The sequence below is a fragment of the Suncus etruscus genome, chromosome 17 (genome assembly GCF_024139225.1).
Source record: "Suncus etruscus isolate mSunEtr1 chromosome 17, mSunEtr1.pri.cur, whole genome shotgun sequence".
Taxonomy (NCBI): domain Eukaryota; kingdom Metazoa; phylum Chordata; class Mammalia; order Eulipotyphla; family Soricidae; genus Suncus; species Suncus etruscus.
This window is the reverse complement of record NC_064864.1, coordinates 31,773,458-31,801,252: the sequence shown is the minus strand read 5'-3', so window position 1 is coordinate 31,801,252 and position 27,795 is coordinate 31,773,458. Positions and strand designations below refer to the sequence as shown.

Below are 27,795 nucleotides of genomic sequence, written 5' to 3'. Positions count from 1 at the left end.
TAATATTCAGGGACTATGTGGTAATGAGGAGAAAAAATTTTCCCCTGCAAGCAAAGTCTCATCTGCAGCCTGCTGAAGTATTTCTCTAGTTCTACAATTTTTATATAAAAATGTACTTATGTTTGAAATATTTTAAAACAAATGTATCTTAGTACATTCATTCATTAACTTAAAGTTATCATAAAAATCATGATCTTAAACTACAACAAAGCTGCATATTCTTTCTTTGGTTTTGTGTGCCAAATCTGTATTTATTATATGCATTAATGATAAGAAAGACAAAGAAAGACAAAGATAAAGATCTGTGACATGGACATCATTCTCTCCTTAGTTCTTGTTTGTTTTATACTTCGTATGTTTCAAAAATAGTACTCATCGACTAACTCACTGGTTTAAATATATTTGAAATGTAAGTAAACATGCAAAAATAAATATATCAAATATTTTAGTAATTGGTTTCATGAGGCTCCAATTATCTAGCTTTATTAAGACATTGTTCTGTATAACCTTGTGTCATTCCTTTAAAAAAGATCATTTATATTCTGGCCGTTTTTAAAATCTTTCCTGCAAATGTTTATACCTTTCTCTTTGAATGATTTTTCAATTACTAGAACATACATGCAAAAAAAAAAGTCGTTAGCTGAATTATTTTACTATTTCAGTAAATAAAAATACATAGTTTTTAACTGTCTTTCTTTTTCTTGAATGCTATTTTGGGAAAAATAGCAAGTACCTTTCTTCATTTTTATATATGCTTGATAATAGTAAAGCACTTAATTGATATCATTATTCATCATGCCACCCAATATTAATTAATTAATTAATTTTGTTAGAATAATACCATTTCAGAATAGGAAAAATGGCAGAACAATAGGACAGCAGTAGAGATTAGACTGAAGATGCCTAGAGCAACTTGTGCTCGTGACCCTAGTGTGAGATTCCCCAAAATCCCTGAGCCCAGCAGAGGGTGCAGGCATCTGGAGAAAGAGCAAAGATAGATCGCTAGATTTAATATCAAGCACTGAGAAATATTGCTGTGAAAAAAAAACCAGCAACAACAAAAAACAAATGGCGGTGAATAGGCACAAGACAACAGAAGCTGAGCTGGAAGCAAAGACTGTGGCTATGTTTCCAGAGATGGAATAAATGTTGCCCTGAATGGATCCTGCAGCAGAGCTGAGAATTCTGGAAAGCAGCAGCAGGGTTGGGTATTGTGGAAAGAGGCAGGGACCCATCAGAGTGGCCCAGCTTGGGTGGGAGACATCAGTGCTGAGGGAAGGAGGAGGAGACAGGCTACAACAGGAGATTACAATTAAGCCATACCAGTAGCAGCTCTATGAGGCTACTAACTGGGTTGGGGCAAGGAGATAGAGCTGCCACTGCTAGGAGACCTTTTGGGAGTATTTTTCTTACTCACAACTTAAGCGAAGCTGTCAGGTGGCCCAGATTCATCTGCCCACGAGTTACAGCCTTGAGGGAATGAGCTAAGACAAAGCCTAATAGGAGAGTCCCATGGCAGTGTGGCTGTGAGATGAGCAACCAGGGTAGTAAGGATGAAGTAAGGCAGATTTGCTTCACCGCTTCACATTACTTCTAGGCAAGGAGCCCCATTACAACACATAAGAAATCTCCACACACTGCAAAAGTCACAATAAAAAGCCAATCCAGAACCCCACCACCCATACTGAATGAAGATGGGAGTTCTGATGACTCCACCAACATCAGTCACATATATAATATCTCTGATAGAGAAGAAATGTGGAGGATGTTCAAAGAACTCAAGAATCCATGAAACAAACCAAATGAACAACAAACAAGACTCAAGAGGTTATGAGAATGGAAATGAGAAAGCGTCAAACTGAAATAACAAGCCTGAAAAGCCTGGTAGCCAAAATGAAAACTCAATGAAAAGCCTCACCAGCAGACTAAAAGCTGCCTAAGATGGTATCAGTGAGATAGAAGATGAGCCACATAACACCTCCATATAACAGAAGAAAGAGCCTTAAAACAAATGACCAGAAGATGGAAAAGTTTCTCAAAATAAGCAAAGAAAAAAATAATAGATCTTTGGACAAATTTAACAGGAATAACGTAAGAATCATTGGGGTCCAGAGAGGCAGGAAGAAAATCTCAGTGTCAACTTATCCAGCCTTTTTGGTAAAATAATATGGATATTCCTCCAAAAACTGAAAAATGAGCACCCATATGATTAAGCAATACTACATCTAGAGATATACCCTAGGAACACAAAAACATGATACAAAAATGCACTGCATTTCTGTGTTCACGGCAGAAATAGTAACCGTAACCAGAATCTTGAAACAAAGTGCCCAATAATGGATGAGTGGCTAAAGAAATTGTGGCACATAGTGGAATACTATGCAGCCATTAGGAAAATTGAAGCCATGAAATTTGCTTATACAGAGATGGATATGGAATAGTATGCTGAATGAAATGAGTCAGAAAAAGATAGGACTAGACATAAAATAATATCAGTCATTTATGGTATATATAAAAAAGAAAGATAGTGAGCATGGCAATGCCTTCCAGAGACAGTAGAAAGGAAGCTCATGGTACAAAGCTAGCCACAAATAGTGGAGCAGTGTAAGTAGGATACAGAAGAAGACACTATGATAATGATATTTGGGACTGATAACTTCCCCAAAACTGAGTTTTGGATGGAAATAATGTGATATGCACTGTACTCCTCCATTAACAATAGTGAAACTAGTGTCTAAAAAGAAAAAAATAATGAAAGACTAAGAAGTAGAGAGAGAGAGTGAGAGAGAAAGAGATATTTTTAATAGAGAATCCAAACTCTTCCAGAGTGAAGAGAACCAAGAGTATACACGTCAGTTTGAAATGCAAGTGTGCCCCTAAATATATATATATGCTTATATATTGTTGGCCTTAAAGTTGGCTTGGATTTATAGTCAAGTTTTTACCAAACAGCCCTCATGTAGGGTTTTTTGTTTTTATTTGGGGAACATATCAGTTGATATTCCAATATTACTCCTGACTGTGCATTCAAAGTTCACTTCTGGCAAGTTTGGGAACTAAGGGCCATATCAGGATTGGACAGTGTGCAGGTAACTAGACCCTAGAATTATATCATGTAGGGCATTCTATGTAAAAATGCTGTGGTATTGTTAAGGATTGTTAAGGAGAAGGAACTTTGTTTCTTGATGATTTTTCTTATATTATCATCACCTTTTATTTCTTCTAGAGCTTCTCATTGTGTGAGAGCTTCCATTCTTTTCTATATTGTATTTCAATTTCTGCATCTCTAAAGAACTCAATAGCTGTATCTCAAAGAGGTGTGTGGTTTTCATGCCTTGGGCTACTTTAGGGCTCCCAGTGACAAGATTACGTTTTTTTTTTATTTTACATCTTGGTTTTATTACTTACCGAAAACTCATCACCCTATCTCTTCTAGCCTACAGTATATTTATAAATAGGTTTAAAGTAAAAAGAAATAGGAAACTAATGAATGCCTGGAAATAGTTAAGGAGGCCAAAAATGGTGGAGAGAATCTAAGTAAAGTGAACATGTTTGTGACAAAGTGATGTTTGTGTTAAATTTGAGCGATGTATTCAAGAGTCATGCTTTTTTGCCAAACCAGATGAAGACATTTTGTTCAGAGCCGGCCTGAGTCTCCCCAGCTATGACCTTGTGTGAAAAAGGATATACTAACTAGGGAAGCTCTGGGGTGTAAGGGGAGGCATCTAGGAGTTGTCAAGTGTAAATGAGTGATAATGCTAAGGAGGGAAGTCACAGGCTGGCTCATCCAGGCAGCTGGACTTTAATATAACCAGTCGACCTTAATAAAATTTGTTTCTAAAAACTCAATCATATGGGAAAAGATAAACAGAATAGTAATGATTGTAGTTATTTTGTGACCCTCTTGGAGGGATAAGATTTAGTGTGGTCATAGCTTTTACATATATAAATCATGGAGAGTCTCATCAGAAGATTTCATTCCCAAAATTTGCATTGTTTATATATTTATAACTAATACTTTTCAGGTCAAATAATATATGACCAATATTAGTAATATATATGTATAAAGAGATGCAGAACTAGCTATTTCATTTGTAAATCACAGTGATAAAAGCCATTTCCAGATGGTCAAAACACCATGACATGACCCACCATGACCCAGCAGGGGGAGTGGGAGTACCATAGAGATGGGCTGGATAGACAGTACAGAGGGTAAGGTGCTTGATTTACATGTGGCTTACTTTGTTTTGATCTGAAGCCTCACTTTTGGCCTCTGGAGCACTGCAGGCCTAATATTAGAGAATAGAGCTAGGAGTAAGACCTGAGGGTACAGCCTATAACTACCACTGGGACTGTCCATAAAAGCCCTTGAGCCCTATTGGGAATGTTCCAGGTAATTTTCAGCACTAGCACCATAAGGTTGGGACAGCACTGATTGTCAGAGCCTTGAAGTGAACACTGGTTTGGTTGAGCATGAATTGCCAAGAGTATCTCTGAAATACTACTTGGGAGCCCCCCCCATACCAAAAAATACAATCACAATGTTGATTAAGTTAGGTGAAAAGATAATTAATTATCAAAAACAAATGTTTAAATAGGTCAGGATAAAATGGAGTTCTGGTCATAACACTGAGAAAAAGTAAACTTAGTATAGTTGTAGAAATGTGTATCATCTGTTAAGGCGGGCCTGGGGATATGGTAAGAACTAGAAATGTGTGAACATATTAAAAGTAGCTGATACAGAATCTGTGATAAGAATTTGAGGACAGCAGGGGCCAGGTCGGTGGGGCAGCAGTAGAGCTTTTGCCTTGCACACAGCTGACCCAGGACAGACTGTGGCTTGATCCTCTGGCATCCTATATGGTCCCCTAAGCCAGGAACAATTTCTGAGTGTAAAGCCACGAGTAACCCCTGAGTGTCACCGGATGTGGCCCAAATTCCAAAAAAAAAAAAGAACTTGAGAACATCTGATCTATTTAGCAGATATCCTCTGGGAAATATTTACAAATAAAATGAATTCACAACAGTGAGTTTCCCAAAATAGGTATAAGTGGGAAACAAAGACTAAAATAATAAAATAGGAAAATTGTTGCTTGCATAAAGCTCAGAACAATAATACTTTTAGGCACGAAACTGGTGAAGTACACAAGAAAAAGAAAACTTTTCCTGTTGGCTCTAATCCAATTACAGAATTTTATTTTTTTTCTTTTTTGTTTTTTGCACAGCACCACCCCGCTGTGCTCAGGGGTTACTCCTGGCTCTGTGCTCAGAAATTGCTCCCAGCTTGGGGGATCATATGGGATGCCAGGAATTGAACCCAGGTCCATCCCAGGTTGGATGCCCCCCAATTACAGAATTTAAAGCCTCCTTTTTTGCACTCAGGCTTCAGCTCTAGGCAGCATTCACTCCATAAGACACACAGACATTTCCTCCCATCTTATGGTATGAAAAATATAGTAATTGTGAAAAAGGGGTCAGAAGATTGATATTCTTTATTTGGAGGTGAGGAATAAGTAAAAATAAGTATACCTCCCTGACAATCTCTAAGGCATGCCAGCCTTATTTCATTGATAAAAACTACTTATTGAGAAAATGTTCAGACCTCAATCCCCAAAGCAGATGACAGAGACAATTTTCTACTATTGTTTTCTGATTCAAGCAGAAACTGCACTTGTTTTCAGTTCTTTGGTTGTGATCTACACTATATCCATTTTTTTAAAGGAGGGTATTTTTGTAAGTATTGCTGTAAAGTCCTTTGTGTTTAACAACTGGAAACATGTAGTATAAAGTCCAATGGTTAAAAGGAGTGGTTGGTCCTTTTCAAACATTTTATAGGTCTGTCATATAAGGGTAGCTATGTTTATATGAGTCCAATTCCTGATGGCCTTCTTTTTCTCTACATCATTATTCTAAGCAGTTTGTCATATCCCAGGGCAAGGATGTAGCAGATTATGTCTACTGAGCAAAGAATGCATACACATGTGTGTGTATATACAATGATATTTCACTATCCAGTTATTCCATCTATTTCATTCATTGTTCCTCTCATTTTGAGGAACCATTATTTTTTATGTATTTATTTTATTATTTAAAAAATTATTTTGACCAAGGTGGATTACAAGTCTTTCACTGTAATGTTTTAGGTACATAGTGACATTGAATCAGGGGCATTCCCACCACCAATGTTGTCCTCCCTCCATCCCTGTTCCCAACATGCATCCCATATCCCCTTTCCTTACCACCCCCCACCAGGCTGCCAGTATAAGTGGCCCCCTCTGTGTCTAGCTTGTAAATTGGGTATCAATTCTGTTGTCTTGACTTTGGATTTGGTGTTTAAGTCTGATTGTTTTTTGTTTCTACTTAATGTTCATACAACTGTTTGGTCTTGGTACCTTCCATTATTTCTCCCTCAACTTGTGAGGCAGAACAAGATGAGAAACCATTATTTTTAAATGTTTGTGAATACTTCCAGTTTCTTTATGCATGTACCTATCTATAAGTACTAGTATATATCATTATATTCCCCTGTTTTTATATTAAAAGTGTCATTTGGACACATTGTGCGATACCTAACCTTTTCACTTAGTCTTTCTTTATAAATATATTAATTGCATCTTCATTTCTATCTACAGGTATAGGAGGCCCAGGTGCCAATTTGTAGATTCACCATAATTTACTTATATAGTCCCCTACTACTGGACATTGGGCTGTTTCCAATATATGTTTATTGCCAGCAGCATTGTAAATACTAAACTAATCACATTTCATACACATGCAAGGATATTTGCAGAATAAATTCCCAGTAGTGAAATTTCTGGGTCACAAAGCATAAAACTCAGTAGTTCTGATGGTCCAAGTTTTTCTGATTGCTAAGTAATTCTCCATCTAGACTGGTTCACATTTCTACTAGCAATACTTCTGAGTACCTAATTCCCTACTCCCTTGCTAGAAGAATGCTTTGTCTCACATCCGCTTATCATTCTCATATGGGGAGAAAGGAAGTATAGTGCATTTTAATTTGGATTTCTTTCATGGGGGAGTTTTAGCATGTTTTTATAGGGAAGAGCTTGCTCTCTTGTGTGAAAACTATACTGCTTTCATTTATTTTTATTACTAGGAAGTTGGTCATAGTATATAGATTTCTAGAAATTCTTACAAATTAAGGAGATGACATCTCTTGACAGTTATTTCTACCTGGCTAAAACATGTGCCCAAGGACAAAAGAGTCTGAAAAGGGTTTCTTTCTGCTGGGCTGCTGGCAACACTAATATCTATTAAGACAGGAGCTCTTCAAGACGGTGTGTGGGCTTCATCCCTTATGCAGCATCAAGAATGCTTCATATCAGTACAGCAATAGGGTGTTTTCTCTGTATGTGCAGGATTCCGGCATCCCATAGGGTCCCTCAAGCTTGCCAGGAGCAATTTCTGAGTACAGAGCCAGCAGTAACCCCTGAGCGCTACTGGGTGTGACCCAAAATAAAACAAAGTAAAACAAAAAAGGCGTTTCATATCAGTTTCATATTATTCCAGGTCCATTGTTGCTTTGGGGCTGTTAGTTTGGGGCTGTCACATGTGGGCTGTTGACTTATAGCATAACAGAGCAACTTTAAATATTTAGGTCTAGGTTTTCATATCTGAAATACAAAGCTTAATAGTCCCGTCTCTGTAGGTCATCATGGATAACTCACGTAACACACTGCAACAGTGATTGTACACTGACATTGTCAAATCATTGTCAACACAGCACTCAGGATGAACCCCTTGGAAAGGGAAAAGGAAAGCAGAAGAAAGGGTGAACAATCATGGAGACCAGAGAGATGCAGTTTTCAGGGTCAAACACAGCATGTGTGCTGTTTCTACGTTCTAAGTCACAGAGACATGTATGGAAAATATTGATTGGAGGGACTCTCAAGTAGAAGTTTCTAATGGTATCCTCATATCCTACTGGCATATAGCCAAACCTGACTGCAACCAATGTTACCAATTTATGCATTCCTAAACAATGTGGACAACATTGACTTTGTATCTCTTCAGGACTTTTTTAAATCATTTTTTAAATAATTTTTATTGAGACCAATGTGAAATACAAGTTTTTCACAGTTATGTTTCAGGTACATAGTGACATTGAATTAAGGCAATGCCCACCACCAGTGTTGATAACTCTCCACCCCTGTTCCCAGCATGTATCTCATATCTCTACCCTTAGCCTCCTTTTTCAGGGATTTAAAAAAAAAACTCTTAAATAGTACTAACTTTCCCACTTGATCATGCCCTACCTGTCACATCACTATGGAGACAACATAGATCAACCCTGCCCAGTTGTAAGAGGATGCAGCTTACATAGGAAGTGCCTAGATACTGCCCGACTCATTCCCCTTTTTTGGAACGGAACATACCTGATTCAGACTTCAAGGCCTTTTTCTTCTGCAGCTCAGGGGAGACTGTCACCAGTGTAACCAGCTTGGCCCCACTACATCCCAAGAAGGGCAAAAGGAGGAAGGAGAAAGCTGACATTCCTCCTGCTGTTCCTGTTAAAGGTAGGAATCAAGCTTGAAATGTTCACATGGAAAACACTATAATTGATTATGAAGAGGACTTGAGTTTTATGTGATATAAGGACAGGGATAGTAAGAAGACAGAAGGTAGAACCATATAACTAGTCTGTAGAGTGAACCCCTTCCCATAGGTGTTTGGTCAGCTTGGGGTCTGGGAGAAATATCCAATTGATTTCATAATGTCTATCATTTAGACTACTAGAATGTTTTATAACCAATAACTAGGAGAAGCAAAGGGAAGTCAACATCTTCCTGGTCCATTCAAGGGAGAATGGTCCATGCTAAAGGAGAAAACAAGGAGAATAGGAACAAGAATACGGAGAATTTTATTTTTCTGAGTATAAGACTATAAATAGTTCCTTAATTACACTGGTAAATTTTGGAATCCATAACTCACAAAATTTAAAGGATAGTTGGAAATATGGTGATTGCCCAGATGAACAATTTAACCATAAGACAAGATACATTTTTATTCCTTACTTGGACCTTCACAAAAAGACTTTATAATAAAAACCTATGGTGCTAAGGTTAAATACATCTTGAAGCACAGAAGGGGCTAGAAGGCACAAGAGTTTGGGGAAGCTGATGTATGCTGAATTTGGGGGGAAAGGTAGAAAGAACCTCTTTGCTCTCTGGGCATCATTTCTTGTCTCCTTTAATTGGAGTTGAGCCTTTTATCTTATGAAAGATGAAGTTGAGATTCAGAGCTTTGTCACCTGGCATTGAGGGGAAGATTGCTGACTTGCAAAACCAAGTTCCACATTATTTAGATACAAATTATATTATGAGGAAAGTACCTAATTGTCTGCTCTTTTCTATGGAGATATCAGAATTTACCTCATGGCATCACATGAGGGATGGGACAAAAATCATATAATGTCAGTGGGATTAAAGAAGAGCCATGGGAACATCCAGACCCAGCTGCTAGCAGGCATACTTGCTTCTCATCTGCACTCAGACCTCATTGTCACTGGCATATTTACTATAGTTGTTCTGTCAACCAGAAAAGAGAATGACATCTCCAATGATCATGCCCTAGTATCTAGAAGAGAAGCTTGAGTTATTCGGGATGGGGGGCAGGATTGGGTACACTCTTATCTACAGCATGTTCCTGAGATGATGTGTGAGTGTCATGAGTCCTGACTGAACCCTTGACTTGTTCTCACAGCTCCCATAGCCACTGCATTTCACAAACCGAAGCTGCTCAAGCCACAAAGAAAGGTTACCCTGGTGAGTAATTGTCCTTTGTCTTGTCTATGTCCTGAAAGCCATAACACATCTCAGAAATCAAGTTCAACTTTATTGAAAAACATGCTGTGGGGAACTTTGGTCTCCACGCTCTCCTTTCACAGGTCATCTTCTAAACTACTCTTTTCCATGCTTAGTGTTTAGAGGAATATTTTTGGGGACAGGGTGGAACACATGATCCTAATAGGATCCAACAGGTGATTCTCAGCCAATCAGATTATTTGTTCACCCCAAAGGCCCATGGATGCTGTTTGGGCCTTATGGTGCAAATTATACTCAGGTTACCCCAGTGACCTTTCTAAAACATTCTTAGGGTTCCTTTAGGGCTGAACTTTGCAATGAATAGGTGGCTATGTGAACCATGAATCCTAACCATTATACTATTTCCTGGCTCATTCAATAGTAATTTTTCAAAAATCCATTGAAGAATTATACAGCAAGTAAGGCACTTGCCTTTAATTGTATGCATCCAACACAATTAGATCCCTGAGTGCAGACTAGGTAGGATGAAGCCTTGAGCATCTCCGAGTTTGGCCCCTAAACAGATAAACAAACAAGTCAAGTTAATTTTCATTATAAAGTATTTTTCAAGGAAAAGGAAAAAGTCACATGCGGAATATACTAAATAGAATGTGGGTCAGAGAGTTCACTCAATGGGCTAGCTCAGATGATTTGCACACAAGAATCCCGGGTTCAGTCTCTAGCACTGAGTGATCCCTAGACAGGAGTGATCCCTAGACAATAAGCTGAAAATAGCCACTTAGCATTGACATCTTCTTTTATTTTATTGGTAACACACACACACACACACACACATAACAATAAAAATAAACTAAAGAGTTCTTAGCTACGCTCCTTGACAACTCAGACCAGCTCTCAGCAATATTATTTTCTGCTTCAAACTAGGATATCATATCACATCCTCAGTCTTTCTTCTTCCTTCATGGCCTTGCATCTTTGAAAAAAATGTTAAGGTTTATAATAGAGTTAATGTTTATGGTTTTTATATACAGTTACTGTGACTTAAAAGTATCCATTGCCCTCTTTCATTGTCCTAATGTTAATCCACATCTTCATTTCCCCCTGCTTATAATCCAGGACAAGGGTTTGTCACTGTTTATTATCGTCTATTTCCTTGTTTAATTTTTCCGTATACCACAAATGAGTGAGATCATCTAGTATTTTGTCATTCTCCCTTATTTTGCGTAAGATGATTCCCTTTTGTTCCATCTATATTGCAGTGGACTGAAAAATCCCTATGACTCTGCAATCCCACTTCTTGGTGTCTATCTCAAGAACACAAAAACATTAATTTTAAAAGACACACGAAGGCTTATGATCCTTGCGGTGCTTAGTACAATTGCTAGGAAATTGGAGCAACCCAAAGGTCCAAGAACAGATAAAGAATAGATAAAGAAGTGGTGGTACATATACACAATAATTACTATATATATTTTTTGCTAAATGTTTTATTGACAGAAGTACAATCACTTAGTCAAGAAAAAAGAAGAATAAGAAAAAACCAAAACACCCCAGAAACACCTAATGAAACATAGTCAAAACGTAACTAATCTTTTAATTTCAGCATTAAAAAAATACATGCTAAATAACAATTCAAAAATAATTACTGAGATTCAAATAAATATTAGACAGTTTAATTATACAAATTACTTACATGTTTAAATATACCATTTTTATTTTTAATTTTATAATACCTTTATTTTTTTTTTGTTTTTGGATCACACCCGGCAGCACTCAGGGGTCACTTCTGGCTCTACGCTCAGAAATTGCCCCTGGCAGGCACAGGGGACCATATGGGATGCCAGGATTCGAACCACCGTCCTTCTGCACGGAAGGCAAATGCTTTACCTCAATGCTATCTTGCCGTCCCAATAAATTTATTTTAAAATATGTCTTAATATGCATTTCTATAATCTTTTAGATGACTATAAATTAGGGTATTGATTTAGGGGAAAAACAACATAGGGATGACTTTCACTTCTTGTGACATATCAAAAACACTAGACATTAGAATTGTATGCATAGACAAACTGCTCAAATGTAAAGGTAAATAAAGATGTTTTGGGAAAAGACACTGGATTTAATAAGGAGTAAAGGTTAAGTTTAACTATCTCAATAAAGTAGTACTTCTCATTCACAGACATACTTTTTGAGTATGAAAAGTGAGTACCAACAACTAATAATGGATAATGTTCTATTTGTAGTCCTGATGGACAGTTCCTGACTGTTTCAGTCTTTGGGGGGCGGGGGTATCACACCCGCAGTGCTCAGGCTTTACTCCTGGCTTCACGCTCAGAAATTGCTCCTCCCAGGCTCAGGGGACCATATGGGACGCTGGAATTCGAACCAATGACCTTCTGCATGAAAGGCAAATGCCTTACCTCCATGTTATCTCTCCAGCCCCTGCCTCAGTCTTAAATGACCTACGTTCTTTAGTCTATAGCTAAGTGAACACCATCTTTCCTTCCCTTCCAGTAACACATTGAAAGTGGCACTAAGATTTGTTGTCATTAAATCACATCTGAGTGTCAGCCACTAGTAGTATTCTCTGGCATCAAAATATTTTAAAAAATCTTTTGTACACCAAATGGATGAAAACTTCTTATGAAGTTTAAGGCTACATTAAGCAGATCCCATGAAATAATATTTTTAGTATTCTTTATATATATATATATACATATATATTTAAATTTTTATTGTGACCAAAGTGCATTACAAATCTTTCACTGCATCATTTATGGTACATAGTGACAATGAATGAGGGAAATTCCCACCACCAGTGCTGTCCTCCCTCCGTCCCTATTCCCAGCATGCATCCCACATCTCCCTCCTCTACCCCCCAGTATGCCAGTGCAACTGGTCTCCACTTTACAGTTTGTTGTAGATTGAGCATCCATTCCACCGTCATTGGAGATAAAAAGGATAAGAAAAAGGGGAGAAAAAAATTGGTGACAACTACCAAAAAAAGAAAGGAGAAAAGAAAAAAAAAAAGAAAAATGGAAGAAAAAAGAAAAAAAATGGACCCGGCAAATAGAAATAAATATAAATCTCTAAATAATAACCACAAGTGTGAAAAAGAAAGAGAAAAGTGGAAGAACAAAGAGAAGGAAAATAAAGTAAAAAACTAACAAATCAAAACAAAACAAGAAAAAGTATGGGTGCTGGAGTGGTAGGGTTTGGCGTTCCCCCCACATTTTTTTTTTTTTTTTTTGCATAGGCACAGTAAGCATTGGGGAAGAAAGGGAATTCCTGTGGCCTAAGAGATTCAGGGTTGATCCTGGGGCCGGAGAGATAGCATGGAGATAAGGGGCTTGCCTTTCATGCAGAAGGTCATTGTTTCAAATCCCGGCATCCCATACGGTCCCCTTAGCTTGCCAGGAGCTAGTTCTGAGAATGGAGCCAGGAGTAACCTCTGAGCACTGCTGGGTGTGACCCAAAAAAAAACAAAAACAAAAAACTCTGATCCTAATCATACAGTTCTGTCATTCATTTCTTTTGTTTGCCTATTTGTGTTTGTTGAATTTGACATGTTTCTCTTTCATGCACAATTCTGGCTTTGTTCTAGGGGCCATCAACTCTGCCTCCATGGCTCTCAGCATAAGCAGTGCTGGGCCACACAGCTTCCAGATATGCTTGCCAGCTCTCTCTAGGCATTAGGGTCTGGCATCCACACTCAATAGTAGTTGAATAGTTACTCTGCTCTGGTAAAGGGACAATCATTGGAAAGCATTAATTTTACAGAAAGTATATCAAGACAGTAATATATATTTCAGAAAGATTCCATTGTACTGAAGTATCTGGTAACTCCACAATTCCTTTCTTTTTGTCCTGCTTGCTAATTGTTCTTGCTAGCTCTTAAATATAACCTCCAGTATGTTATGTCAGGGCCTTTGCTCTACTCAACCACTCTTCTTGTGTTGTCTTCTTTAAATTCCAAAACACTAAATATGATACTTTTAAAATATCAAGCGGCCTTTCAATTATTGGCTATCCAAAAAGTCTTTGCTATTTTCTCTATAAAAATTTCCAGAAACAAGTCAAATTGGAAACTACTTGACACCTCTGACAATGAACAATAAAGAGATTGCTGGCAGCAAATGGGCCTCTAAGCAGCAGTTTACAGTAAAAAAAAAAAAATTAGACCTCATCTCTGCAGGTTTGGGTTAATATTAAGATTTATTTTTCCAAGAGGCCAGCATTGATCTCAGTCTCAGTTTGGTCAATATTTATCTCTCAGATCAATAAGTCTTGATGGTAGCTGAAACTAAGTCAATAGCTAATTGTTGACTTGCACAGACCTTGGTCAGTAATTGAGAAAAGAGCTGGACCTGCACCAGTGTAGGTGTTTAATTACGCAAGTGTTCCTTTAAGGAGCACTTCTCAGAAAGCAATCATAACCCACAGAGCCCCTGATCTCTCTTTCAAGAGTGATGCTGATCCATACATACTCTCTGAAGCTAGGCTGCCTGCTGACTCATTAGCAGGATGACAGAACCTATAGAACTCCTACTGTGTGCCAGTCCCTCTGCTAAATGCTCTATGGACTTCATTCACTCGTCTACACACATAATCCCAATTGTTCCACTGATTCCTCCACACCAAAGGACATTCTGTGTTTCTGCTTCTGCACTTTACCCTCCATTTATTTAGCAGTGAGGATTTCTTTTGTTCCCAAATTGATGCAGCCCTTTGAGAAATACACATATGCCAATGATTGGCAGAGATCAGAGGACTTGTCAAAAATAGGAGTGAGAAAGACTTTCTAGATCTTCTATAGGCAAGGTGTCAAATGAGAAAGACATTTTAGATCTTCTATGGGCAAGGTGTCAAAAGTGCCTGATGAGGACTAAAAAAGAGAAGAGCATGTAAAGCGCTTTCCTTGTACATTGCTGACCTGGATTTGATCCCCAGTATCCAATAGATATTTCAGGCACTACCAGGAGTATTCCCTGAGTGCAGAGCCAGGGGTAAATTCTGAGCACCATTAGATGTGATTCACTCCTCAAGTAAATATTGTCTCTCATTTAAAATATATACATTTTAAATATATGTTTTTATATAAAATGATATATATCACTTTAAATATAAATCCTTTTAAATATATGTCCTTTTATTTCTTCCGTCTTTCCCCGTGCCACCATTATTGGTGGTATTGTTGCTAGGACTTCGGATTGCACACATGATTAATTGTAGTGCTCACAATTTAAGTGTGGTGCTCATAGAAGGTGGAGTAATAGGGTTGCACATCAGATTAACGTGTTCAAAACTTTGCTATAGTGCTCATAGACAGTTACACTCTGTTCACTGTGGTGCTTGCACAAGTGCTCATGGAGAGGATCATGCTCTTAGCTGAGCCACTACTGTAGTACCTTACATGCTTGTACTCCCTATCTATGGCACTCCCACAGCTGGACTGCAGACTCCAATAGCAGAGCTGGCAAAGATGGTGCTCTGTGCATGGTCTGAGGATGTTTGCAAGTCTGGTACTCTGAGCCTCAAAACTCTACTCCACTCTTTTAAACAGACAAAAAGCCAAGCACATCTATTCACTTTCAACATTAGCTACTGAGGTGGAGAGCTTTGTGGGCACTTTGCAATGGCAATGTTGTCAGTTTGTCTGATGCTCTTCCGCATTGACAGCCAGCCATGATCTAGCTTCACAGAGGTTCTTAGTTCCTGGAGATGAGGAATCATGTTCATAGAATTCTTCCTTTATACTGGGCATGGGGGGAGGTTAGGTACTTGCATGGAGGCTATCTAGGATTCCCCACTTCCTCCCCTTGGTTACTTAGGTAGCCCTACTGCAGAGCTCCTGGACCTCTCTCAGCAAATCCATCTCATTCTGCTTAGACCTTGTTTCAGGAGTGGAGGAAGTTAGAAGCACATTTGATTTATTGCCATTGCTCGAGGTCACTTATTGACTTGGAGGCCAAGTGGCGGAAGAGAAACAAAATCATTTTCGTGGTGTGCAGAACCTGCCTCAGTGTCTATGCAGAATAGCAAAGGGAAAGTATGAGTTGGAGAAACCAGTGTGCAGACATTAGCCGTAACTGAAAGGGAAAAGAGGATAGTAAGCCTCTGTATTCACACCCTCTTCCCTAAGGGGGTGCCCTAGAAGCCCCCAATACTGGTTGGAGCACGTGGTAGCTGTGAAGGTTGAGGGTCAGGCTATCCTGGTTCTCTAAGAAGCAGTGTGTCCTCTATTGAGCAGACTAAAAACCTAGAAATCCAGGGAATCTCATGGTGTGAATTACCACAACTAGCCTAGTTAGTCTCTCTTTCTCCCATCCAGGGGAGCTTGATACTAGGGATAGTTACTGCCAGATTTTTCTAAGACACACTCTCAACTCGATTTTCCTTTCTTTAATACTCTCTTGCTTCTCCTTAATCCCAGGATGAGGCATGGCTTCTGCTGTCTGGTATGCACAGGGGCTGTGCTCTCTTCAACTGCCAGCATCTGTTCTTCTCAGGAACACCATGAAATTCTGGGCCTATTGCTTGTGGCCCTACAACTGTCTCACACTAGCCGTGCCTTCTCTGAACTGCCACTAGGCACCTCAAACTGTCATTTTGTGAGACCTTCTGGCACCTTTACAAATTTCTCCATAAATATTGGTTCTTTTGGACATTGACTGTACCTCTGCATGGGATGACCTCTCTGGTGCTGGCACTTATGGCACTTCTCAGTGACCCATTAACATGAGCTACTTGATTCCTGGATCATACACTCCAGCTGACTGCTTTGCACCCTGTCTACTGTTCCCCCCATAATTGCTGCTCCCTTATCTATGTCTACAAAGCATTTCTGTCCAATGATTCTTTTCTTTGTGAATACTCCTTTAGGAAGAGTCATTCCCTTCACATGTACACCAGATGCCATCAGGAACCTAAGCTGCTTTCCAGACTGGTCTTCATTGTTGTTTGTGGGACTCCCCTGAAGATCCAGGCATGTCCCACATTCACTGCTACATACTCTAAACTCATTTTCTTTCCTGTTTTCTAGGGGATACTCCTGACTCAGGTAATGGTACCCCATCTAGCATCTTCTTTTCACTCACCCTCAAGTTCACTAATGATTTATGACACATGCCTCTTTTCTGTGTTACTGCCTAACAGGTCCCACAATTACCTTCTCATCTCACTGCAGGGTTTGTCCTTGGGTTTCCCTTAGATCCTCCTAAGTATGGTTATGCTCACTCAACTTTTTGGGCTCCCTTCCTTAGTAGAACCATACAGAAGTGGCATCATCACGTCTTATTCTACAAAACTATATACCACACTGTAGGCTCTTTAGAGAAGGCCACAGTGGTATGTTTATTTTTTTAATTGTGTTAAAGTACACATAAAATTTGCTTTCTTAACCTATGGTTCAGTGTGTTCACATTATTACAATCCAGCTTAGAACACTATTTATCTTGCAAAAACTGGATCCGCACGATGCACCAGTTCTCATTTTCCCCTATCCCAATCCCTGGAAACCAGCCATCAACATTGTCTTCATAAATTTAACTGCTCTAGGAGTTGCACCAGGATTCTACTTTTTGTGTTTTTGTTTTTGTTTGCATGTTTGTTTTGTTACTGTCTTATTTTTGTTTTGTTACTAGCTCATGTCATCAAAATTCCCCCAGGGTATGATGTCTTTTATCTAAATTTAAGCAACGTTTCCTTGTATCTATAGGCCACATTTTGCTTCCAGTGACAAGGTTGGGGTTATTTTCTTTCCTTTTGAAATATAATCATTCTAATGCAGATGAGGCGATCTTTTTCTGTGGTTTTGACATGCCTTTCCCTAATGATTAGTGATACTGAGCTTCCCTTTACTTTTTGTTTTGTTTTGTTTTATGGACCACACCCAATTGCTGTCAGAGCTTACTCCTGATTCTGCACTCAGGAATTACTCTTTGTATGTCTTGGCATTGCTCAGTGGATCCTGTAGGATACCAGGGATCAAACCCGGTTGGCCATGTGCATGGAAAATGCACTCCCTACCCACTGTGTTATGATGCTAACCCCTCTTTCCATTTTTATTGATCATTTATATATCTTGTTAGAAAATTCTATTTGTCTTCCCTCATGTATATTATTGGTGTTTATGTGGTCAAGTTGTAGGAGGACTTTATATTTTTCTGAATTTTAATGTTTTATAAGAGACCTCATGCAATACCTTGCTAAAGGGTATTATTGACTCCCAGCCTATTCCCAATAATCTTTCCTGAATAACGACTCAGTGTGGTCCTATCCTGGAACTTGCAAGTAGAGAATCCTAAAAGGGTGTACAAAATATTACACCAGGCCTCTGGTATGAATGAGAAGTTTAGGGGAAGACCAGAGGAAGTCACTTCCTCTCATGAATGAAGATAGTTAGAAAGAGCAGAAGCACAGAAAGGGTGCGGTTGATTTCACCATGATTTAAACGCCCCCTCCTCTAGTGGTCTGCCTAGACACAGATATCCTGCTCTGTTCAGTGTTTGCCTGATGTCAGGATAGAACCTTCTTTTGCCAGCCTTGATTTCACCACCCAAATTATACTGCCAACACCGAAAATAATTTTCTTCTGAACAGTAGAAGAAAAGGGCTTTGAGGCATATGAGAGATCAGTGATAGAATTCTGAGAGGATTTTAATAATGATCCAAATCCCAGTAAAATTATTTCCAGAGGACACACATTTCAGGTTTCTTGAAGGATGTTTATAATAAACCAGAGAATTTCTCTTGTTGATAATGTGCTTGAATGGGTTTCAGTTAAATTTTACATAAAAAGGATATATTAACCTGTGTAAAATATGTTCATAATCTTGATTTAAAATTAAAAAGGAGGAAAAAACCCACAACCACATGTACAATATATTGCCCCAAGTAAAAGCCTTGGGAAAAAAACAAAAACTTTGCTTGTACCACGCTAGTGCCATTTTTACAGAGATAAAAATTCTATTCTCCCCTCGGTACACTATGAACAGCCCATTATTGTCACGGGGAGTTATGTATGTTGGCTGAAGGGAAGGCATGATACTGAGGCTTTCAAAGGGATGAGGGGGGAGAATCACAAGTCACTTAGTTCCCTGGGCTTCCTCCAGTCTTGAGGGAACAGGCAGCCTGGACTTCCCCTGTGAATTGTTCTCCTTGGGAAGCCAGCTAGAGCCACTCAGTTGAGCTGGGAGCACCTTATCTGTGGGAGTCCTTTGGTGCTGGCCCAGGAGGCCCTCTTTCCCCCCAGCTCAATTAGTACCAAGAACTTTCTGCTGCTTCTTGCTGTTTATAGCAACTGCATCCATATCAGATGCTTCTTGTCTGTCTAGCAGGAAAAGGACATGGTGGGAGGAGGCTTTGATTAAAAAAGGATGGCCAAGGAACAGAATTAGCTTAATGAGTATTTTAAGACTAGAGTCACTGTAAGCACCTATTAGGAATCCCTGGGGAAAACAGTGTGTATTCTACTCCAGTTGTGTGAGGAGACAGTAGTAGGGGCTGCCTTCTCCATTCTAGAACACGAAGTGGCTTTGTGCTCTGAGGTGGAAGATAAATTTGAAATTGACTTTCAGGCCATCTCTCCCCTCTGCTGCATTAATGATTTATTCTAATCCATTTTCAATCTGGCATGTACTGAGTCCTTAGCAAACTTTGAGCTGTGATAGGTAGTTTGCAGGGTGCTGGGGAGACAGGCACCTGAGTCTTGATAAAGATCAGGAGATAAAGATGATCAGGTGGCAGAGAGGGAACCTGCAGCACCAGAGATCTGGCAGCACCTCTGCTCAAATATTACTCGTTCCACTCCTGTGGAGTCGTAGAGGACCACTGTGGTTTAAGCTAGTCTCAGTATGTCTTCAGGTAATGTCCCTGGGCCTCGGGAGCTTGTTTTCCCCCTTAACTTCTTTGATTTACTGCTTTTAATGGGAACTTTATTGCTGGGATTATTGTACCACTGAGAAAAACGATATTTTAGCTTTTTTACTTTATTTTTGTAACCTTACAAAATATCATTTGAGCTCACATTTGAGTTTTTTATTTTTTAAGCCTATTTCTTCTAAAACCTCAGTTTTGAACACAAAGTACGTCAGAGTTGTTATTAAGACTTTTTTCAGTCTCAAGTAGAGAATATCAGAAATGAAAAGCCACTTTGGAATAAGAAAAACCATCACCATATCTGTAAGATATAGCATCTAAAATATCAGGAAGCAAAAGCCTATATAAATGTCTGAGCTCCTGACAAATGCACATTAAATTTAAGGGGATTTGTTTTATCTAGCCAGATTCAATTCTAGTTTATTAGAAATGAATAAATTCCTAAGGCCGACTTTAAATTTTGTCAGCAAGCAGATGTGAGGTCCAAAAGGCAATAAGGTACAGCCTTATGAATTTGCAGTGAATGTGCTTAGAGGGAACACAAATGATGAATTCAGTTACATGTGCTCTTTGCTCATCTTACACATGGGTTCAGAAAATGAGTTGACAGTGTCTCATCTGATCTCAGGCTCATACAGTTTGTGCCATGTGCATTATGTCTTGTGGCTAATGCATAAGAGGTGATGCTGATGCTAGTGATGAACTTGGTCATCATGATGAGCTGAGACTGATGGCTTTAGTGTTTGTAGGATTGATGAGTTCAGGAATGCTGACGGTGGTGATGCTAATGGTGCCAATGGTGATAATATACACACTTCAGTTTCCAGTATGATCTGGCCTAACATGAGCTCCATTACTGTCTACATCACACAAATGATCCCAGGTGGGCAGAAGGGGAGAAGAAGTACCAACCAGATCACCCCATCAAAGATGTGTATTATCAGGTACTGGAGCTCTGGCCATTCTTCCTCTCTCTGGGCTCTTGGCATGGCTGTCTCTTATCCGAATTACACTATGCATTCTGTATTCACTGAGTGCTGGGAGTGGGACATGTCTGACCTTCTCTTATGATTTTTTATTGTTTTATTTAAGCACCATGGTTGCAAAATTGTTTATTGTTGGGTTTTCATCATACAGTGTAAACCATCCTTCACCAGTGCATCCTTCTCATCACTGATGTCTCCTCTTTCTGTCTCACTCCTTACGCCCCCCACCTCCACCTGTCTGGGCAGGCAGTTTGCTTCTCTCTCTTTCTTTCTCTCTCTCTCTTCCTCTTTCTCTTTTCTTTATGACATGGTGTTTTGCACTATTATTAATGAAGAGGTGCCTTGCATGTCACTTTCTCTCCTCTCTGTACCAAGTTATGTCCAGAGTGATCAACTCCAACTATCATTATTCTAGTAAATCCTTCTCTACTCTAAATGCATTCAACACTCTTTGGTGAGTTTTCTACCCTGGGCTGGACCTCTCTTGTCTCTGGATAGTATTACTGTACTATCCATTGTCTTATATCCTACAAATGAGTGAGATTATTCTATATTCTTTTTCCTCTGATTTATTTCACTCAGCATAATAATTTTTATATCTATCCATGTATTAGCAAATTTCATGACTTCATTTTTTCCAAACAGTATTTCATTGTGTAGATGTACCAGTTTTGTTAGCCATTCATTTGTTGTCAAGCACCCATGTTGTTTCCATATTTAGATGATTATAAATAGTATTGTGCTGAACATAGAAATGCAGGAGAATTTTTGTATTGCTGAATCATATGGAAACTCAATTTCTAGCTTTTTGATGAATATCCATATTGTTTTCCATAAAGGCTGCACCAGTCTCTATTTCCACCAGCAATTTCTCTCCTTATCCACACCAGCACTGGTTGTTCTTTATTTTCTGTGTGATGTGTACCAGTCTCTGTGGTGTGAGATGATATCTCATTGTTGTTTTGATTTGTATCTCCTTGATGATTAGTTATGTGGACCATTTTTCTATGTGCCTTTGGCCATCTGTATTTCTTCTTTGAGGAAATGTCCATTTCTTTTTCCCATTTTTGGATGGGGATAGATTATTTTTCTTGTAAAAAGTTCACTCCCTCTCTTGTAAATTCTAAATATTAATCCCATACCTAATGGGTATTGGATGAATGGTTTCTCACATTCCATGAGTAGCCTTTGTATCTTAGTAGTTATTTCCTTTGAAGTACAGAAGCTTCTTAGTTTAATGTAGTTCCATATGTTTATCGTGGCCTCAACTTTCTTGACCAGAGATATTTTATCCTTGAAGATGCCTTTAGCTTCAATGTCATGGAGTATTCTGTCTACATCTTCCTCTATTTATATTATGGTTTCAGATATGATATCAAGGTCTTTTTGATTTGACCTTAAAGAGAGTTCTGAATTAATTGTTTTGCACATAGTTGACCAGTTTTCCCAGCACCACTTGTTGAAGAGGCTTTCCATGCTCTACTTTGTATTTCTTGTTCCTTTATTAAAAATTAATTGTTCATAAACCTGTAGGTCCATCTCCAGATATTCAAATCTATTCCATTGATCTGAGGGCCTATCTCTATACCAGTACCATGATGTTTTAATGACTACTGCTTTATAGTACAGTTTAAAAAGTTGGGGAAAGTGATTCCTCCCATCTTTTCTTGCCAAGGATGCAATAAAGATTTTAAGTGAGGTACAAGAGTAGTGTTGGTAATTAGGAACCTCCCTTGAGGACCAGAGATCTGTATAGTAGTTAGGGCATATGTCTAGTTTGTACCTGATGTGGGTTCAATTCCTGGCACATCATAGCCCCTTGAGCCTCCCTTGGCAAGGCCCTGGATGTCTCCAACATTTCCATGTAATTTAGGTACCCCCAGCACTGAGCAGCACCACATCTTGGCATCTTTCACTGAGCCACTGGCCTGTTCAGCAGAGAATCACTTGCGGGGACCCCCATATATCCTATCCATTACTTGGGAACTCCCCAGCCAAAAATTTTAAGAACTCTCCATTTGTTAAAGTATAAGAGTTTACATAAACTCTTATTTCTTTCAAGTGACCCTGGTCAGGAATTTGATTTATAGTCTAAATGTTTCCCATATATATTATATCTTATCTATCTATAGTTGTAAAACTACACAAGCTATCTGTATCAATGTGAGTCATGGCAATGGATAATGGCATGCCTATTTTAGTTTGCCAAGTTCTATAAAAATGAGAATGGTCAAAAAAATTGTGTGCATTGATTTTTCTTAACAATACATTAGGCTAATATTTCTACATCAGTTTGTATATATATCCAATTCTTTAATGTCTTCAGAATGATATGGTGCCATTATTTCTTTAATCAGTACCCAGATTTTTACTCATTGGATCAATTCTCTAGTGAATATCCTTTCATGTATAACTTTGCTTAATGGTATTTCTGTAGACCTTTTGAAATGGATTGTTGAAAGTATATGTGCATTTTCTATTTTAATAGATTTAGCCAATTACTTTCCAAAAGTGTTTCTCATTTTATTCTGTGCTGACGAAGAGTAACTACTTTCTTAATGCTCCCCATTATGTGGGATGTTATGCATGTATTCATATATATATATATATATATATAAATATGTCACATCCATACACTTATCACACTACCTTTGTATTTTTAAATTGCTCACTTTAAAGGTATTGCATGCACAAATATGATATATATCTTGGCAACAAACCCCAGATTTCCTACTACTTTGTAGTCAGACTGTGGAAATCTGATTGAAAAAAAAAAAGATGCTCTGTGGTTCTACTCATGACTTCCAAGTGTGTCTCCCCTTCTTACATCCTCAATGCCAAGGATTCCTACAGGAATGATAGTCTCGTAATAGGTTTTTTTCTGGATTATCATGAATTCATTTATTTAAAATATTCTTTGGGCATGCCCTGTGTGCCAGAATCCCAAATTAAGACTCTTTAGTGAGCTCTGTTGTAGCCAGTAGTGTGGTCCAGCCCACTCCAACTATACTGTGGAGAAAATATTAACAACTTGAAGTCAGTCATCCCTTAAGATACACCATGTGTAAATCAGCAAATTTTGAAAATCAGAGCTTTACTCTTGTGCAGCTACTGGCTCCATACTTCCCAAACATATAGATACCATGGTGTGCAAGTTTGACAAAGCCACCACTTTGTGTGTTGACTTTGTTGTTTTTACTTTTATGATTAATAAACTTTTAATTGGACCACCATGAGATACACAGTTACAAAGTTGATTATGATTAAATTTCACAAGTGATTCAAGGCCTGATTCTAGTATCAGACCTGCCGCCAAGTAGCTGTAATTTGGAATTTTGCCTTTGTTTCTGCATATGAAAATGAAGATAAGAATAAAAATACCTTATGTAATGTAATTATGACACTAAGTAAAATTAGGTGTCATTAATAAATCCAAATGATAGAAGAAAACCAGTGCTAGTACTTTATGATGCCAAGGAGTGACAATGCAGAACAAGATAAGGAAGCCAATGAGGGATCCTTCCTATGACACAGGGAAGAATGTTTCAGGCTGAGAACACAGGCCCTGAGGTAGATCAAAAGATATTCAAGAAATAATCAGTCTGGCTGGAGCACTGGTTAGCCAGAGGCACGGAAGCTGAGAGGTGAGGTCAGAATTCAGAAGATTGAGATCTAAAAGGTAATTTTCTACCATTTTTGAAGGAAGGATTTTTGTACCACACCTAGTTATGTTCACAATTTACTCTTGGCTCTGTTCTCAGGGATCTTCTCTGGTGGTACCCAGGGAACCATATGTAGTTTCAGGGATTGAACCAGGGTTTGAGTGCAAGACAAGTACCTTAACCTGTGTACTATCTCTTCAATCTCTAGTAGGTAATTTTCTAATTTCCTCTAGAAAATTAATTTCATCCTCAAAATAATCCTATCTGATAGTTACAATTATGAGTCCCACTTAATGAAAAAGAGGCACAAGGAGGTTAGGCAGTACGCACAGAAAAACACAGCTAGTAAATGACTGAATTTTTGTATGAGTCTATGGTCTAAACTAGTGCTCCACCTTTATAAATACTTGTGAACCAGAACCTGTCCTCTGTGTCAATCCACAGACTGACCATTATAACCAAGGAAGTGGGCCAGTGGTTTTTAGTCTGTCCTCTCCATGGTGGGGAGAGTGTGTGTGTGTGTGTGTGTGTGTGTGTGTGTGTGTGTGTGTGTGTGTGTGTGTGTGTGAAAGATTCTAGCACAAAAAGTACCCCTAAAATTCTAATGCATCTGGAGATCTTAAAGACTAAGGAATTCAGTTGATAAGAAGATGAATAGTGTTCAAGATTAAATATTATCGGAATGGAGCTTTATAGAGAATTCTATTATCAATGTATGCCATTTTTAGTATAAATTCTTTTGATGAATACTGCCAGTAAAAGTACTTTTGGAAGGAATCTGGGAAAACATACATTGACTGCCTGTGGGGAGGAGAAAATGAATGACTATATTAGATTATGAAGCTATCATTGTACCACTATGAAAAGTTTCATGTATCAGGACCCTCCCCAAGAGAATTAATGATAATCACATTATGGCATCCATAGCATACATTGGTGAAATAGAAAGACATCCAACTGCCTAATGAGTGATAAAGACCCAGGCCCTTACGTGCAGGGCTTTATCACATTCTCTAGTCACCTCTGTCTCTCCTCAGAACATATAACAGGTTTAGATGGTTCCTGGCACAAAAATGCATTTTGCTGAAATTCTTTGAATTCTCCAGATTCAGGAATTTATTCAACTCTTGAGTTCTTAGTGTTTTTCCAACCCTGGTGTCAACAGAGCTTCATGTAAGACTTCTGTGCTCTAAATTCTTCCTAATGGCAAATGAGATAAGAGGTGGAATTCCGGCTGAAATGCACAATTCCAGGACTTATAGAAGTCTAAAATAATAGGGGTCTCATAGTGTACTCACTTGTGCATTCTGATCAAAGGTTTCAGTCTCCATTCCTTGGTTCACACTGGCAAGATGCATCTAAGTCAACAGTCACATTGGAGACTGGATTTGGGAGACAGAACTGAATTCCAGTGCTCTCACTTTTGAGTGAGGAGTCTGTTATCAGTGATGCACTAGAACTAGAGGGCCCAATGGATCAGTATCTCAGCTATAGGGAGAAGCTCCAGGAGAGGATGAGAGTATACTTGGCATGTGGCTCCAGCTGTAGGCTAAGAAATTTCCCTTAATTTCTCTAGTTGCACCTTTTTGAGAGTTTCACCTGCTGTTCCCACTTGTTCTTTGAGCACCTCTAATCAAACATCTGTTGCCTCTCCCACACAGTCTGGACTACAGGACGCAGAGTGTACATCCTTGCTACCTCCATGCCATGCTTGTCAGTGCTACATCTGCTTTTATCTGAAGGACTAAAAATCTTGAGAGAGGTGACAGTATAGTAAAAGGTGAGGCATCACCTGATGCATTCCAATCAGATTCTTCCTCTTTGTTGTCTACTCCAGTCAGCAATAGTTCCAGGGTTTCTGAAGCCTCATGTTCTCCATGTATTGACTTCAAACCTTTTCATAGGATGAGAGTCGCCTCTCTTCTCCCCATCTTTTTTTTGGTTGGAGCTCTGTGCCTATCAAGCAGAAATATGTTCTGTAGAATCACTGTAATATAATCTGGACCAATGATTATTCCATGCTATATTTGAAATGTCATGGTCTCCCCCCTTAGGATTTGGTGGATGGATATATGCCTTGCTGACTCACATGGGTAAACGGCATTGAAATTAGTGTCACTGACTGCCTTTTCAGTGCAGAACACTGTCCATAAGTACATTCACCAGGGCTGGATGTTGGCTTGGCTCTCAGTTCAGACTCTATTCAACAGTGACTTTATGACCTGGGACAAATTTTATGACCTGGAACAAGTTGTATGGATTTTCTATTTACTTATATTCTAGGTGGTGCCAGGGCTTTAAACTTGTAAGACAGATTCTTTACATTATTCTATCTCCCCCACTCAAGTTCCCTACGTTTTATTGCTTGTGAAGTGAGCATGGCCATGGAACCCTCTTTGGATTCCCAAAAGATTGAGCAAGATGGTGCAGGTGAGTTCAGAGTTCTAATCTCAGAGGGACCGTTTCTGACCAACATCCTCTTGCTATCTCCTGAGGTAATTCCTACATTGTGTCCTTGGTGTCATCATTTAATGCCTCTCTAATCTAAAGGTGTTTCTTTTGTTTGAAGGCTTTATTTATATTATTGTACACATCAGGAAGCTATACTTCTTTTCATAATATGTCTCAATATAAAGACGACAAACAGCGGATCTGCAAAACTCAAAATTAAGTCTTGTTCATTTCCAAGGCATATTGATACTAATGGAACTATTCAGTACTACCAGACCTATTTTTCTTCCCTGAACTTGAACCTGTGAATTCCTATGATGGGTCTATGTGAATTCTATCCATTGGAGCCTCACTGGATATACTCTTTGGACCATGGTTTGATGTATGTAGACATTGTAAAGGGAGAGTTTATTTTACCAGGTACTTGTCTGTTGAATAAAAAATGAGCACTTATCTTGAATAGGGAAGAGGAAGTCTGCTCTCTATAATAGATAATTCTCTCTTGGGTAAATAGATTCCTGATAGTGCAACTCAGTAGAACTGCAATCACATTTTTAACTCTAAGGTGACGTTAGCATAAACATCCCATGTCCTAGTTATTGATCTGTTGCTGTGATAATGGTATTACCCAATTGAACTTCTGACATTGGAGAACTTGCAATGGCTGCAATTGCATTTTTCTTTTATTCCTACAGCTTAATTCAACTTGCACATCCAACTGTGGTCTCTCTGAGAAAATGTTATTTGGCAGAAGTCTGCATTGAATGTTAAATATCACTCTCTCTTCTGATATAAATGTTAACTTTTGGCTTCAATCCTGGAAATGAACCTACAAAATGATACTCAGAAACTATCTCTGAGAACTTGAAATCGGTGTTGTCTAGAGGTATCAAATTTCTTAGTTTTCTGGGCCTGATTTTCCTGGCATTAATCCTTTTAAGCTTATCCTCTGGCTGTATGCATGGAGGTACTCCTAGTTTAGTGCTTTGGAATCAGTCCTAGAGGTGTTTGAGGACCACACAGTGCCAAGAA

The 27,795-nt window shown here is 38.7% G+C and overlaps 1 protein-coding gene across 1 annotated transcript in view; it reads left to right on the top strand.

Annotated features, from left to right (window-relative positions):
- The window catches only part of VSTM4 (V-set and transmembrane domain containing 4), a 109,808-nt gene that overhangs the window by 75,038 nt on the left and 6,975 nt on the right, over positions 1-27,795 (top strand). Inside the window, exons 6-7 of the mRNA XM_049790719.1 lie at positions 8,431-8,537; positions 9,724-9,785. Coding sequence (XP_049646676.1) covers positions 8,431-8,537; positions 9,724-9,785 — 169 coding nt within the window. The remainder of the gene's footprint in view (positions 1-8,430; positions 8,538-9,723; positions 9,786-27,795) is intronic.